This window comes from Typopeltis vanoorti, chromosome 13, assembly GCF_054136105.1.
Source record: "Typopeltis vanoorti isolate ZY-2024b chromosome 13, IOZ_Tvanoo_1.0, whole genome shotgun sequence".
In the NCBI taxonomy this organism is placed as follows: domain Eukaryota; kingdom Metazoa; phylum Arthropoda; class Arachnida; order Uropygi; family Thelyphonidae; genus Typopeltis; species Typopeltis vanoorti.
The window spans coordinates 19217967-19233402 of NC_143561.1; the positions used below are offsets into that span (position 1 = coordinate 19217967).

Genomic DNA, 15436 nt, shown 5'->3' on the forward strand with positions numbered 1-15436 from the left:
GTAAAGAAGGAGATAAAAGCTAGATTTCTCTCTCAAAGAGTGGCACATTATTGGAATGGATTGCCTTCGGAGGCTGTGAGTGCAGGTAGTATGAATGAATTCAAGAAATAGTATGACAGCTAAAAGTGATGTGTCTTCCCTCAATGAGTTCCTGATTCTCTAGAGGTCTCTCTTAATATTCAGATAAGCAAATAATAAAATTCAGATAAAAAATAAAATTTAAAAAAAAAAAAAAAAAAAAAAAAAACGGAGGGTTGGTGAATGCAAGCAAACAAGGTGTAGAAGAGCCTTAAAAAACTCAGGATATGAAAGGGTGAGGAAATTACTGTGTAAGTAGAGGCCCTAGGTACTCTATTTCTCTGTTACATGCTGCTAAATTAGTCCAAGTTTTGCAAATCCAACATTAAGAAATAATTAATATTACTGAATTCAATTCCTTAGTAGCAAGTAATAACCTGCACTTAGTGATGGTTAAAAGAGGGAATAGTGGTAGTACATGCATGAATAACTTTCAAAACTTTGCATTACTCAGCAAACACTTTCCACTGTAATTATAAAATAAAAGCAAAAGTAACAGAAAACACAAACACAAAATGTTTTGTCTACAGCAGATTTTGTCTTCAAATTTTAATGTATCTTATCATAAGTTTGATATGAGATAAATAAAAAAAAAAAAGTCTTGTTATATTTCCATGATTTCTTGACCATTTATCATAAGATTGAAATTGGTTAGTCCTATTTGGCATATGTTCTTCAGGCAGGTTTGTCTGTTTTGTCATATGAAAAACCCAAGTTTCCAGGAGAGAAAACCCTGCTACGTCCATACAGTATTGGCTAACTCATTTTCAGATGAAAAATGCATCTGGAATGCAACCATATGACCATGTTTTCTGGCTAATGCAGTGTAAACACTGCTAAGCTTTTATATTAACATATCTTTAGCATTTGACATTGAATACCTACTCCAGCATTTCCATTATACTAAATTCCTTCTGTTGTACTTACTCTTTCTTCTCAAGTTTCTTAGAAAGCTTCCAAAAATTTAATCACTATGATATTTATCTTCTAATTCTTTCCATCACTTTTGTTTAGTGACTCTTACATAATTTAGTTTACCTGCATTCTTTTCAACATTGTTTAAGAGCACATACTGAATTATTTGGCAGGAACTTGCTATATGATTTCTTCTTTTGTCCATCATGCCTGTATCATCTTGGAGCTATCCTTGCAGACAACTTCACTACCTGATTCCCTAATCAAGTTATTGCCTTCATTTTTTAATGGAATACTTATTTTTAACCTGCATGACACTAGGTGGTGGTGACTTCCTATTTCAAATCCTAATAGCCTTCTATCTCAATCAAATATAAAGATACCACTATCACTAATCATATTTAATAAGACCTTTCCTGTTCTGCATTTCTCTCTCCATGTGAATTAATACATCATGTCATTCCTAATGCCATCTAGAACATATTAGAAATATCTAGTCCAGGCTATGAGAACAAATCCAGTGGGCACTTGCCATTATTATTGGCATTTTTCACTCTGTCTAAATTTTCCAAAAATATTTCTATACATTTAGGATGCAATTTCTAATACACTGTTTAAGTCTTCAACAAGAATCAGTATTTCCTTTATGTCAGCTGCCATTGCTAATGACTCAAAAAAATTCCTTTACTTCTTCCCATCTAGAACCACTTGTGTGGCAGCATACACTTAGAAGTCTCATTGTCCAATTTTTCCATTTTAAAAATTTCCCTCAATACTTGAAATGGCTTCTCATTCTAGAAGTTTATCTTCTCGCTTAATGTTGAATACTGTTGCTGCTTCCTCCTTTCACCGATCTCCAGTATCTAACTAAATAGTATTTAGGATTTCCCATTTGTCTCAATAATACAAATTATGCTGAGAGGATGTTTCCAGAATTCTTCTACCAGCATCATTTCTTTTCCATTGATGCTACATATTTTCAGTTCTGCTGAAGCCAAGGTTGTTCCATAGCCAATTTTTACTGTTCACTCAGATTCTCTCATGAGAGTAGCAAGATACTTGAATAATCAGGCAATGTAACAAATAGCATATCTAATAATGTTTTCTCATCATAATGTGTCTGTCCTTTCAACCAATAATACTGAATACATTAGCAGGTTGTGAAACGAATTTAGTAAGTTGTGAGCAGAATTATTATTATTCTTACTACTATTTTTTTTTTATTTAACAGAATAGAAAATAGAGTGGATCTTAGATTGAAGTGTTTTAAAGATTTCATAGCTTTAAAACACTTCAATTTTGTACAAGTGTTCAAATGTAATTCATCATCACTGTCAATTAGGTAGGGCTTCAGAAATACAGCTTAAATATACTAGCCATAAAACAAACATGTTATGATAACCAACAAAATAATACATTCTTTAATTCTCATTATACTTTACATGTGATTATAGAGATATGCTTTCCTTTAATATGGATCAAAATGCATGAACTAACACAGCTCATCACAACTGATGTGTTTTTTTTTTTTTTTTTCATTTCTTCTTTGTACTGAAGGGTTAATTTATAAAAATCATCTAATTTTTTTTTTTAATAGGAAAGTGAAACAATAAAATTCATGAAAAAACAAAAGTAGGTAGTACTCTCTGTAGAGCCAGACTCACTTTTCACAATACACTGTCACATGATCCAGTCTTTGACCTGATGTTCAAGTATTTAATTATATTAATCTAATTCTTGTTGTAATCTATGAAAATAGGCTTAGGACAATACTATATAAGTTGCACATGTATCTAAGAAGTAAAGGTGTTAGAAGAATAAGATGTACTACGGTATCTAATTAGATTGTGCCAATTTTAATTTTTATGTTCATAAATACTGGTTTATTTTGTTAATGAAATTGTGAGAAATGCACATTTTTTTAATTATTTTAATAACAGATTGTCTATTACATACGTAGTGTTTACGGTATATACATGTAAGGTTTATATTGAACCAAACGAATATATTGATTCAATTATAAAATTAACTTATTAGAATTTACTTATTATTACAGGAAAACCTCGCTTAACGCAAATTCGATATGCGCGATAATCAATTAGTGCGACTGAGTAAAATGATACATTTCCTGCTTTAAGCGAGTGATTGATCAGTTAATGCGGTTTTATAACGTTATGCGAAATTTTTTGTCACCAATCTGCAGCGAGCAGTAGCACTTGTCAATGTAGCAGCCAGTGGCCAGCAACACTCAGCAGTTAACTCAAGGCTATCATCACAAGCCCACGTGCGAACTATGTTCTCTTGCTCAATCACTGTTCCTTTGTTTTACTTTAATTTAGATACCTATAAGGCTTTATTATATTCAACCCCCTGATATGGAAAAGAGAAATACTGATAAAGAAAGCGGCAGTAATAAAAAGAGAAAAGTAATTACGTTAGAGGTAAAGCTGGAAGTTAATAAGAGACATGAAAGTGGAGCTAGTAATACAATGATTGTGTGCGACCTGGGATACAGCGAGTTTACAGTTTGGACTTTATTAAATAAGACCAAAAAGTACAAAAAACAAGGAAAAGTTGCTACTGCTTCTTTCCTGCAGATCACCCGAAACAGAAACCATTTAATGATCGAGATGGAATGTCTTCTATCACTCTGGATTGAAGATTGTAATCAAAAAAAGAACACTTCTTAGTACAAGGAATATTCATGAAAAAGCTCTTAATATTTTCACATCATTGAAAGAGAACAAATTTCAAGAGGAATGTGAAAGCTTTACTGCAAGTTTAAGATGGTTTGACCATTTTAAAAATCGAACTTGGGTACATAATGTAAGAATAACTGGGGAATCTGCTAGTGCTGATAAAGATTCTGCTGCCAAGTTTCCTGAAGAATTGCAAAGGATAATTCAGGAGGGTGATTATGACGATCAACAAATATTTAGTGTCGACAAAACTAGTCTTTTGGAAATGTATGCCAACAAAATCTTTCCTAGCTAAAACTGAAGCCTCTCAACCAGGATATAAAGTAACACTTTTATTAGGAGGCAATGCAGAAGGTGACTTTAAACTCAAGCCTATGTTAGTTTATCATGTGCAAAATCTAAGATCCAACACTGTTGAAGAAATCAGTACAATTGGAAAAGAACTTGGATTTAATAAACTGGATAACGAAGATGTGAGAATGATCTCTTTCAACTAGAAGCATTCACATGAAGGAGAGGAAGATAAGGAGTGCAAACAAGAGAATGTTACGACCAAGAAACTAACTGGAAAAGAACGTGAGCTAGTTTTCATTCACATTGAGCATGCTAAGGAAATTTTGTTTGATGCTGATCCTGATATGGAACAAAGCTTTGAAGTCTGCTGAAATCTTGATCAAGCGATCACTAACTATCGCATATTGCATGACAAGATGAAAAAGTGGAGCATGATTCAAACATCTTTACTTAATTTTTTTGTAAAAAAGTAGCCCAATCCAATGTTTAGACATTGAATAAAAATATAAGTAATTTATTTTTATTAACTTTGGTGATTTTATCCTCTAATATAGCTTATAATGTAATTTTTTTTTTTTTTTTCAAATTTACACTAACTTATGGATGAATTATAATCATGCCTATTGTTTATTTATTCACTTAGCGCACATTAATTGATGGATTAATTAATCACATTAAGGGAGGTTTTCTGGTACTTATTACTGTAAATGTACTCATGATACTTTTGCATACTTCAATTATGCAGGATTTACTATTTTCAAGTAAAGCACCACAATTATGACATAATGGCAGCTCATTTTTCTTGCTTCATGACAAACAAAAAAAAATGTGTGACACATAGTGGAGTGAAAAGAACACTATATACTGCTGTGAAAGAAACGTGGGTGATTTTTAAACTGAATAATGGATATTTCTGAAGTCTTTCACATAAAAAGAAAAATAAAGTTCCAAACCTTAAGGAGATAAGAGGATGGAAGTAAGTGAAGATAACTGGTTTACATTATGGCTTTTAGAGAAATCCCTCAACTAAAATTGCAAGTGTTTTTGTGATTCTTTAAAAGGGAATGCTGTACTATTTGAATTAGGGATTTCAGATCCAGAAGTTTTATTTCTAACTCTCTGGAAATGAAACTTGTTAACATATTCATTCACAGTCACCTGTGATCAAATAACTTGACAGAGAATGAGATGACGTTTTAAAATTAAAAATAAATAAATAATAAATTAAATTGTGTGAAGAAAATAATGTATTCTAAATGCATTTAGAATGAGGCTGAAAATTCTGAAAATTTGCCATGGGCATAGATGTTTGTGATTGTGAAAACACTAGTGATGGTGGTGGGTAGTAGATGATGGTGGTTGTGGTTTGCTGTAGATGGAGGAGTGAGTGGCGGAGACAGAGAGTTGTAGAGTGGGTGCCCTTCCTCGATAAGTCTTTGGACTTCTTGGAGATGTCACATAATAATAATAACAACAATAATTTTTATTCCTACAGACAAAAATGTAAATATACAATACATGATACTGTATATCAATATTTATTAGCTAACTTTAAAAAAAATTTCATACCTTCTTCATTTCCTTCCATTAAAACCTTAGAATATCGACATAAGTCATCAAACTGTGTCACAAGTGACATTTTTGGAGTTACTGCTGGTACAGCCATGTTATATAACCTAAGGGGAAAAAAAAAAAATGCACCTTTTTCATCAAAAAGTAGAAAATTGCTATTCATGATTCCACTTTTGTACAAAAATCACAATCAGCGATATTTATCTCATACAGAAAACTAAATATATTCAATTATTTTTTAAGTCAAAAGTTATACAATGAAAGTCTAATGCTGATTTATCAGCATTTAATCAACTTTGTATTTATATTTGCATTAGTATGTCTAGCCTTGAAGAAACCACTAGTTCTTATTCAGATGATAAAACTAGTTAGTGTAATTTATTTATTTAGGTAACAACTAATAAATTCCTGTTTCTATGAAATTTGGGATTTGTATAGTTTAGCATCTGGGTGAATACAAAAAAGCTTCTTGAAAAGAAAAGAATGCCTAGCTTTTTAGAAGCCAAGGACGATATTAATGTGAAGAGTTTACATCAGGAGAACCTGAAGATAAATGTCAGTCCAAGGAGAGAGAGAGAGAGAGAGATTTGTGTTACTGACAGAAAGGCGAGCAGAGAACCTTTTGCAAGAGAAAAGGCAAGACTGCTTTTGGTGGCATTGAAGGCAACCAGATTGTCCTTGCCTCACTGAAGGATGGTGTGGAAACCAGTTTTAAGAAACCGGTTGCAGATGATCTTGATGCTTGTGATGTCTGAGAACTACATGGTTTGTCGAAAGAACAAATGAATTGAGCACGCTGTCATCAACATAGCTGTGAATAGGATTGGTGGCAATTGACAGTAAGTCATTAATGCGTAGGAGAAAGAAGGTAGATGATAGAATGGAGTCCTAAAACATTCCTAAATTGGTGGCAAAGCTTGAAGAGGATGCTGTCCACCATGATACACACTAAATGACCAAAGAGAAAACTGACTATCCAATTACACAAGGAAGACAGTTTGTTAAGCAGGCCACAATGTTAAATATGATCAAAAACCCTGGAGACATTTAGGGCAACAGCATGTTTCTTTAAACCTTTCCATAGCAAGTGCTCAGTGGTGGGTGATGAAGGCTAAGAGATCAGCCATGGATCAAGATCACTGATTAACTGGCAAGCCTCTAAGTAGTAGAGAAGTTGACTGTCGATAAGTTTCTCCATTATTAACTTCCTCTCTTCTCTTTCTACATTGACTAGAATGCTTAATATCATGTACTTTGTCAATGCTTCCTGATATGAGGACTGCCATTGAACAATTAGCTTTGATCTTATAAACTGTCTGTATATGATATTGTCAAATAGTACGTGGAGAAAGCATGAGCTGATCTAGCAGCTGCATCTGCAGTCTCATTTCCCTTAATTCCAATGTGGCTGGGAATCCAGCACAACAGAACATCAAAATCTATATTATGATGTGATGGTTTGGTTTATGGTGCAAGAACAGCAAAGGTCATACCGTGCCATAGCAAAGGTTACAGCAATATAAATAGTCAAAGATAAAAGCAAATAATATGTATGTACAAAAACCAAGTCAAGCAATGCAGTATCTAAATCAATTTATTGTAATTTATTTTGAATATCTATTAATGCACATGGAGCTATTCTCCTTCAGCCAATATTGAACATAATATCATGTGCTTTCAATTAAATTGTTCTTTTTTGAGTTTTCCTATAACTGTATTGACAATAGATATGAAACTTAGCTGAAAATTTTCTCTCTTCTTTGGTGCATCAATCCGAAGATTGGTAAATATAGCAGCACATCACAACATCCTGTCTTGTGACTTCCTTTTTATCTCTTCATAACTCTTAGCACCAGTTAGCATCATTATGTTATTTATATATGAACAATGAAAATATTAAATGTAAGTGTTTCTGGTATTAATATTTTATAATGACATTAGTAAATAATATGTATGTACAAAAATTAAGTTAATACAGTATCTACATATAAAGAAAATTACAGCAAAGGTGACAGCAGTACACAAGATCAAGGTTACAACAGTACATGAACAGTCAAAGATAAATTAGAAAATAATATGTATGCACAAACATTAAGTTAAGTAACGCAGTATCTATATATAAACAAAATTACAGTCAAATGTGTTCATACAAATTAATTCTTTGTAAGAGGTTAAAAGCATCATGCAATTTGTCTGAGTCCGATAACATCTGCCTGAGTATATATGGCTTGGCTAGATAGGTAAAAATTTCATTCCTCTCTCATGTAAAGTGCTGGCAATGCACCAGAATATGATAAATAGTAAGATGCATATTGCATTTTTCACACACACACACACACACACACACACACACACAGGTGGATCATCAGCCCTCAGTAAATAAGAATGTGTAAGATGACTGTGATCTGTAGCAAGAACAACTTCCTCTCTTCTCTTTCTACATTGACTAGAATGCTTAATATCATGTAATTTGTTTGTCAATGCTTCCTGACATGAGGACTGCCATTGAACAATTAGCTTTTGATCTTATAAACTGTCTGTAGTCTGTCTATGATATTGCCAAATAGTACGTGGAGATAGTCTGTATATGATATTGTCAAATAGTACGTGGAGATAGTCTGTATATATTGTCAAATAGTATCTGCATCCCATAATAAGCTGATCTAGCAGCTGCATCTGCAGTCTCATTTCCCTTAATTCCAATGTGGCTGGGAATCCGGCACAACAGAACATCAAAATTAAGGGTTTTCATTTTGTACAAGAGGTTTAACACCTCATACAGCATTGGATGTGAATTATACATAGGAGAGAAAATAGTCTGTAAAGAGTTCAATGAGTCTGTTGGAAGTTTTTTCACTTGGTTAAGCTATAAATTAAAGATACCAAGAAATTATATACTTGGTTTAATCCTTTATCCAAGTGTAAGCAAACAAAGCTTTAGCTTCTATATACGAGTTGCCTTAGTCCTGAAAATACTTCAGGTGCAAACTTTGTTTGTATACACTTGACTAAAGGATTAAACCAATTATATAATTTCTTGGTATCTTTAATTTATAGTTTAACCAAGTGATAAAACCTCCAACAACTTTTTCTAATCCAGAGTAATTTAATAATAAGGTGTGACACCTTTTGGTAACTTGTATATGAAAATATGTATAATGCATAGAATTATACATACCCATAAGGATATGTGCTTTGCATTATGTGATACTAAGGTAAGTAATGTGAAGTCATCAGCTTCTATATATATGAGTTGCCCTAGTCCTGAAAATACTTCGGGCACAACCTTTGTTTGCTTACATTTGGTTAAAGGATTAAACCAAGTATATCATTTCTTGGTATATTCAATTTATAGCTCAATGAGTCTGTATAAATTACACACTTTTGATAGTGGTTTTCTTTTATATGCACAAGTGAAAGCTGAATGGCATGCAACTCTGCTGTATAATTACTGCAATCAGGTGGGATCTTGTTGGCGATAGTAATAAAGAAACAGCAGCACAGGTGTTAGTTCTTGAGAGCCATTAGTATAGGTGGCCAAGAAATCAGAGTGGGCTGCTCTGTGTGCATTAAACAATTGCAGGTAGACAGATGGAATATGTCTACCTGCAATTGACAAAGTGAGAGGTTGCAGGATGGAGTGCAAACCTGTCATGAAGGAATGCTGTTATGTTTGGTGTAGGCAATATTGTCAACATTCACATTCATGCCAAAAGATTGCATGGTCTTTTTAATATGCATACCAAAAGGACATATGGCAGTCTGAAATGTGTAATATTGAGCTGTTCAATGCAAAGAAAAGAGACTAGTCCATGTAAAATTATCTGAAAGAGACTTTATCTTTAGGTCATAATTAAGAGATAACCATTTCGGTCTAAGTGATAGAGCCGGTTCATTTGCTTTAACATAAAGACTTTGAGTGGGTGATGTGCAAAAGGTACCAGCAGCTATCTGTATATGCTGATGATGGATGGGATTCAACCCTTGCAGAGCACAGACTTGAGATCCATAATCTAACTTTAAACGTATAAGCACATGATAAAGATGAAGCAATGAAGATCGATCTGCATCCCATTAAGTAGAGGATAGAGTGCGAAAGAGATTCAATGCTATCTTGCACTTTTCTCTTCATTGATGAACATGTGCAAGGAATGTAAGTTTTCTGTCAAAGATGAGTCCCAAGAACTTGGCTTCTGTTGATACTCTAGTAACAGTTCGCCCTCTTTTAAATTCAAATCCTTGGTGAAGAGTGCATTTTCAACAGAAGTGTACACAGACACTTTTTTTCTGTTGAAAAAAAATGCAAATAATTGTCTTTCAATTACTATCATGTTACAAGAGTGACAGTAAATTGTGAAGCCATCAACATATAAAGAATCGTCTACAGTGGAAGGGAGCTATTCAGTGATTGAGTTAACTTTGAGAGCAAAAAGTGTCACACTTAAGACAGTCTTGAGGAACACTGTTCTTGATGATATGGCTGAGATAGTGTACTTCCCACTATAACTTGGAAAGTTAACCTGGACAAAAAGTTTAATGAATACAAGAAGGTGTCCTCTGAGACCTAGGTTATAAAGGTCATTTAATATGCCATATCTCCAGGCTGTGTCATAAGTTTTATCCATGTCAAAAAAAAACTGAAACCAGATGTTCTTGCTTCAGGAATGCATCTCTTATACAAGTTTCTAAATGGACCATATGGTCTAAAGTTAAACGATGTCTATGAAATATAATAGATTTAGTTTAATCCTTTATCCCAGTGAGAGCAAACAAAGTTTGCGCCTGAAAATATCTTCAGGACTAAATATAGTGTTGTACTATCTTATCCAGTAAGTAGTGCAACACCAAGGCAACTCGTGGCAAAGGTGGAGCAAGCTACCAGGCACTTCTAACCCAGTATCTCCCATAATGCAAAACACATTTCCTATGTGGATATGTATACTGTTATGCATTAAAGGGATTGGCCATCTACCCAGACTAGTTTCGACCTTTATTGAGGTCTCTTCAGTGGGAGCCAGGCCCAGAGCTGGAGATACCAGGCAGAAGCAGTAGCAAGTCATCTGTGCCTATGGGAGTTGCCAAAAGGTTTATCACCTTTTGTAAAAATTACTCTGGATTTAGAGAAAGATGTTGAAAATTTATTTATCACTAGGTTAGACTATAATAGATTTAGTTTAATCCTTTATCCCAGTGAGAGCAAACAAAGTTTGCGCCTGAAAATATCTTCAGGACTAAATATAGTGTTGTACTATCTTATCCAGTAAGTAGTGCAAAAACTGTTGCACTTACTTACTGGATAAGATAGTACAACACTATATTTAGTCCTGAAGATATTTTCAGGCGCAAACTTTGTTTGCTCTCACTGGGATAAAGGATTAAACTGAATCTATTATAGTCTAACCTAGTGATAAATAAATTTTCAACATCTTTCTCTAAATCCAGAGTAATTTTTACAAAAGGTGATAAACCTTTTGGCAACTCCCATAGGCACAGATGACTTGCTACTGCTTCTGCCTGGTATCTCCAGCTCTGGGCCTGGCTCCCACTGAAGAGACCTCAATAAAGGTCGAAACTAGTCTGGGTAGATGGCCAATCCCTTTAATGCATAACAGTATACATATCCACATAGGAAATGTGTTTTGCATTATGGGAGATACTGGGTTAGAAGTGCCTGGTAGCTTGCTCCACCTTTGCCACGAGTTGCCTTGGTGTTGCACTACTTACTGGATAAGATAGTACAACACTATATTTAGTCCTGAAGATATTTTCAGGCGCAAACTTTGTTTGCTCTCACTGGGATAAAGGATTAAACTAAATCTATTATAGTCTAACCTAGTGATAAATAAATTTTCAACGATGTCTATGAAAGCCACATGTGTACTGAAGAGAAGACCATTGCTTTCTGAATACCAGAAGTCTGGCATTAAAAATTTTCTTCTCTATCTTACAAAGACAGCTGGTCAGAGCAACAGGTCGATAATAATTTGCTTGTGTTCAATTCTTTCCTGGTTTTGGGACAGCAATGACAACTGATTTATGCCAAGAATCCAGAAACTCTTCCTCTGCAAGTATTCTATTGTATATTAAGAGAAGGAGATCCATAGAAGATGATGGTAGATGTTTTATCATTTCATAATGAATTTCATTAAGCCATACTGTACTAGGGCGAAACGGTAAAAGAGCTCTTTTTAGTTCACATTTAACAAATAGCTGATTGTATGGCTCAGGTCCATTGGAAGAAAAATTTAGCCTTTGTTTCTTTTGCTTGACAAATGGTATGTTCTATATCTACCTTTCATTTTCTGGACTTTATCCCATACAATTTTTGCACTGACCATTTGAGTAATTGATGACATAAATTGGATCAAGATTGTTTTTGATTCTGATGACTCACATAACGTGATCTGGCTTGAATATACTTAAAAGTTATTCTACAAAATATATCCCATGCTCTGTGTTGATCTTTTTTTTTTTTTTTTTTTTTTTTTTTTGGCTGTCTGGCATTCTGGGTTCCACCAAGGCTTTGGGTAGAGTGTGTTGTACCACCTTAACCCAGTCCTGAAGATACTTTCAGGTGTAAACTTTGTTTGCTCACACTTGGATAAAGGATTAAACTAATTTTATTATACTCTAACCAAGTGAAAAATAAACTTTCAACATCAAAAAACTTTGGGTAGAGTGGAAATCAAGATGATATTCTTAGAATGGAAACTGTTGCTGCCTAGACAATGAGTCTGTTACATACTTTACTGCTTCATTGATAGGGTTTGACTAGCTGTATCAGCATTAAATTTTGCTAGATGGGAAAAAATGTTTCAGTCAGCCTGGTCCATTTTCTATATGGACATTCATGTAGAGGAACATGGTTCCTGTGAAGACGTGCATAGAACAGGAAAATGATTGCTTTCATATATGTTCTCTTCAACATCCCATGTAAGCAGTGGAAGAATGGAAGGGGAGAAGATTGTAAGATTGATTGCAGACTGGCATATGGAAGAAAGTATTGAGTCTATTATTCAAAAGGGAGAGGTCATTATTGCCAAGAATTCTTTCAATGATTTTGTGGGATAGTGTCCACAAAATAGAAGAGTCGAATCTCCACAGAGGAGAGCAGTTTGATAGATAATCCCTCTCTCTTCTGACTCATTTCACTTGAGTCTAATGCATGTACTGAGACTCAGGATGAACTACCTGGTAATAGACATTGCTAACTCTTTTGCATCCCTTCACTACTCATGCTGATATCCCATCCAATTCCATTGCATGATTTGAATAAAGCTCTGGTAGTGGCTTTAATAAGATTCAGGCAGTTGCCTGCCTGGTTGGCCAAGCGATTAGCGTATCTGCTCTCCAGCCAAAAGGCTATGGGTTCGAATCCCGCTGTGGGCATGGATGTTTGTGATTGTCTGTGGAAATACTAGTGGTGGTGGCTGGTGGTAGATGGCGTTGGTGGATTGAGTGGTGGAGACAGAGTTGTGGAGTAGGTGTCCTCCCTCGATGAGTCTTTGGACTCCCTGGAGGTGTCACGTAATAATAATAATAAGGTTATCAGGATCGATTTCATTTAACTCAGGTGGTAAATAAATTGAACATACTATGATAAGAAATTCCATAAGAAATTTTTTATTACAGTATGTTCAGGATAGATGAATGTACAGGATAGACAAATCGCTAATGCTTCCAGAGCAGTACTGAACTAGACATGATGGAAAGAAGTATGACTACCCACTAGGATAGCTCCATGAGCAGGACCACTGCTAGTTCTATCCCAATTGGGTCTTAAGTATGTTTCCTGTAGACAGAAACAGAGAGGTTTGTGTTTCTGCAACAAAATCTTGTTATCATCGATATTCTGGTGAAACCCACGATATTTCAATTGTAAAACTTTTCCAATTGTTTTGGCTTTATAGTCATGGAGAGACTGGTTTTTGAAAGGTTGAGGGTCTACCTTTGTCAGGTTTATATTTATCAACTGTTTCTGGAAAGTATGGATGGCCAGTGTTCATCTCTTACTCTGGTAAAATATTCAATACATCTGATATGTCAGGGTTAGTTGGAAAGTTTAATTTACTTTCAGTGCATACCGAAGCATCCATTTTTTCTGATGGTTTATCTTTAAATGATATCTTTGCCATAATTTTTTTTGACAATTGGGTTCTCATTAAATGAAACCATTTTTGGAGTTGTCTCTGGAGTAAGATCGTAGATCATGTGTGGATGCACTCAACAGAAAAGCACTTGCAGACATAAAGTTCAGGCATGATGACCTGATAAGGTCACCATTCCTGAACTGTTGAAAATGTCAATGATGCTGCTGACATTTTCTTAGTTTCTACTTTCTCAGCATAAGAGGATCTCAAAACAGGCATAGCAGAAGTTAACTTCCTTTTGACATCATGATATGATATATTTTGTTCTGTTTTAATTTTTTGTATTTCTTTTTCATCTTTCCACTTCTGACATGCATGAAAGTAAGTCTGAATGATCTTTCTGACACTCAACCCATTTAGTTTTTTTGTAAAGCAAAATTTGTTATCATGCTTTTTACTACCACATCAGGCACAGGTGGCATACCCACAACAGGCAGTTTGGGCATGCCCATATTTCTGACATTTAAAGCATCTTAGTAGATTAGGGATGTATGCTCCAACAGGACAGTTGAGATACCCTGCTTTTACAGATGTTGGAGGCTTAGGTGTATCAAAAGCAGTGCCGTAACGGGGGCGTGGCAAAAGAGTGCCCGCCACGGGTGCAACTAGGTTTGGGGTGCAAAACGTAAAAAATAAAAATAAGTCCACTATTTTATATTGTATTTTTAAATTTAGGCAATATGCCGCTTTAGACACACAAATTCTGCAACACACTGCAATCATTTTGATGGGGTTAATAGCAAGTATTTAACATATTGCATTTAGTAAAATTTAACTTGTTACATTTAAATTTTTCAAACTTTTTGTCTTTTTGGGTTAGGGGGACGCTTCATACTCTCGTTACTATACTGATCAAAAGTAAGGATGATGTTTTGGTTGGAACCAAGTGACCATCCCTACATATCAGGACACACCTCACATCTGTCACACCTGATCCTTAAGCTCTGAACATATTTCCTTATCAGCAACATCAAGGAGATCCCATTCTGATATCACTCCTCTATAAGAGGAGAGTGTTTTATGAGGTGTTACTGTGATTAGTATTCTACCCACTGATGTCTCCTAGTAGTTTCTCAGTTGCTGACATGATGTTTCCACAAGGATATCACCGAAGCGTAATTTCTTAACAGTTTTGGGAAATTCTGCCAGTCCTTCTAAACCCTTTTGAATAAAGAAGGGTGACATTTTCCCTATTGGCTTTTCGCCTGTTGTGTGTGGATGATCAAAAACATTGCTACATTTATACTAATATCATACATCTTTTGTTTCCTATTTCTGTTACTAAATGCTTTATCTATGGTATCGGTACTTGGTTGGGACTTTGTTAGGGCCCTGGAATGTTTGAGGATGAAGAATTCATGCTCGAGGGGTTTTTAGTTTAGTGCCAGAGCTCCCCACCAACCATGGAGCCACACATGGACACCCACTGACCGTCAAGCAATGACGGAGTGGAATGCCACTACCTGATGCTATACAGCAAGCTCTGGATCTTGACTGCAGACAATGAGTGAGAGACTTAGTGCAACTCCATTGATGATTGCAGGCATGCTCACTAGATGACTGATCCTGGTAAGGCCATCCAGGACTGCCCATCTTGCCAAAGCAGAGGCCAAAGTAATGCAAGACTACCAGGACCCCCCCCCCTTTCTGGATGTCCATGGGTTGCACCACATAGCAAACATGTCAGCAGGGCATTGGATCCCCAGCGATAACGGTCTGGAAGAAAGG

At 35.1% G+C, this 15436-nt stretch overlaps 1 protein-coding gene across 1 annotated transcript in view; it reads right to left on the bottom strand.

Moving 5' to 3' along the window:
• LOC150099970 (rac GTPase-activating protein 1-like) overlaps positions 1 to 15436 on the bottom strand; it is a 196729-nt gene that overhangs the window by 163390 nt on the left and 17903 nt on the right. Inside the window, exon 2 of the mRNA XM_090402719.1 lies at positions 5556 to 5662. Coding sequence (XP_090258845.1) covers positions 5556 to 5652 — 97 coding nt within the window. The 5' untranslated portion in view covers positions 5653 to 5662. The remainder of the gene's footprint in view (positions 1 to 5555; positions 5663 to 15436) is intronic.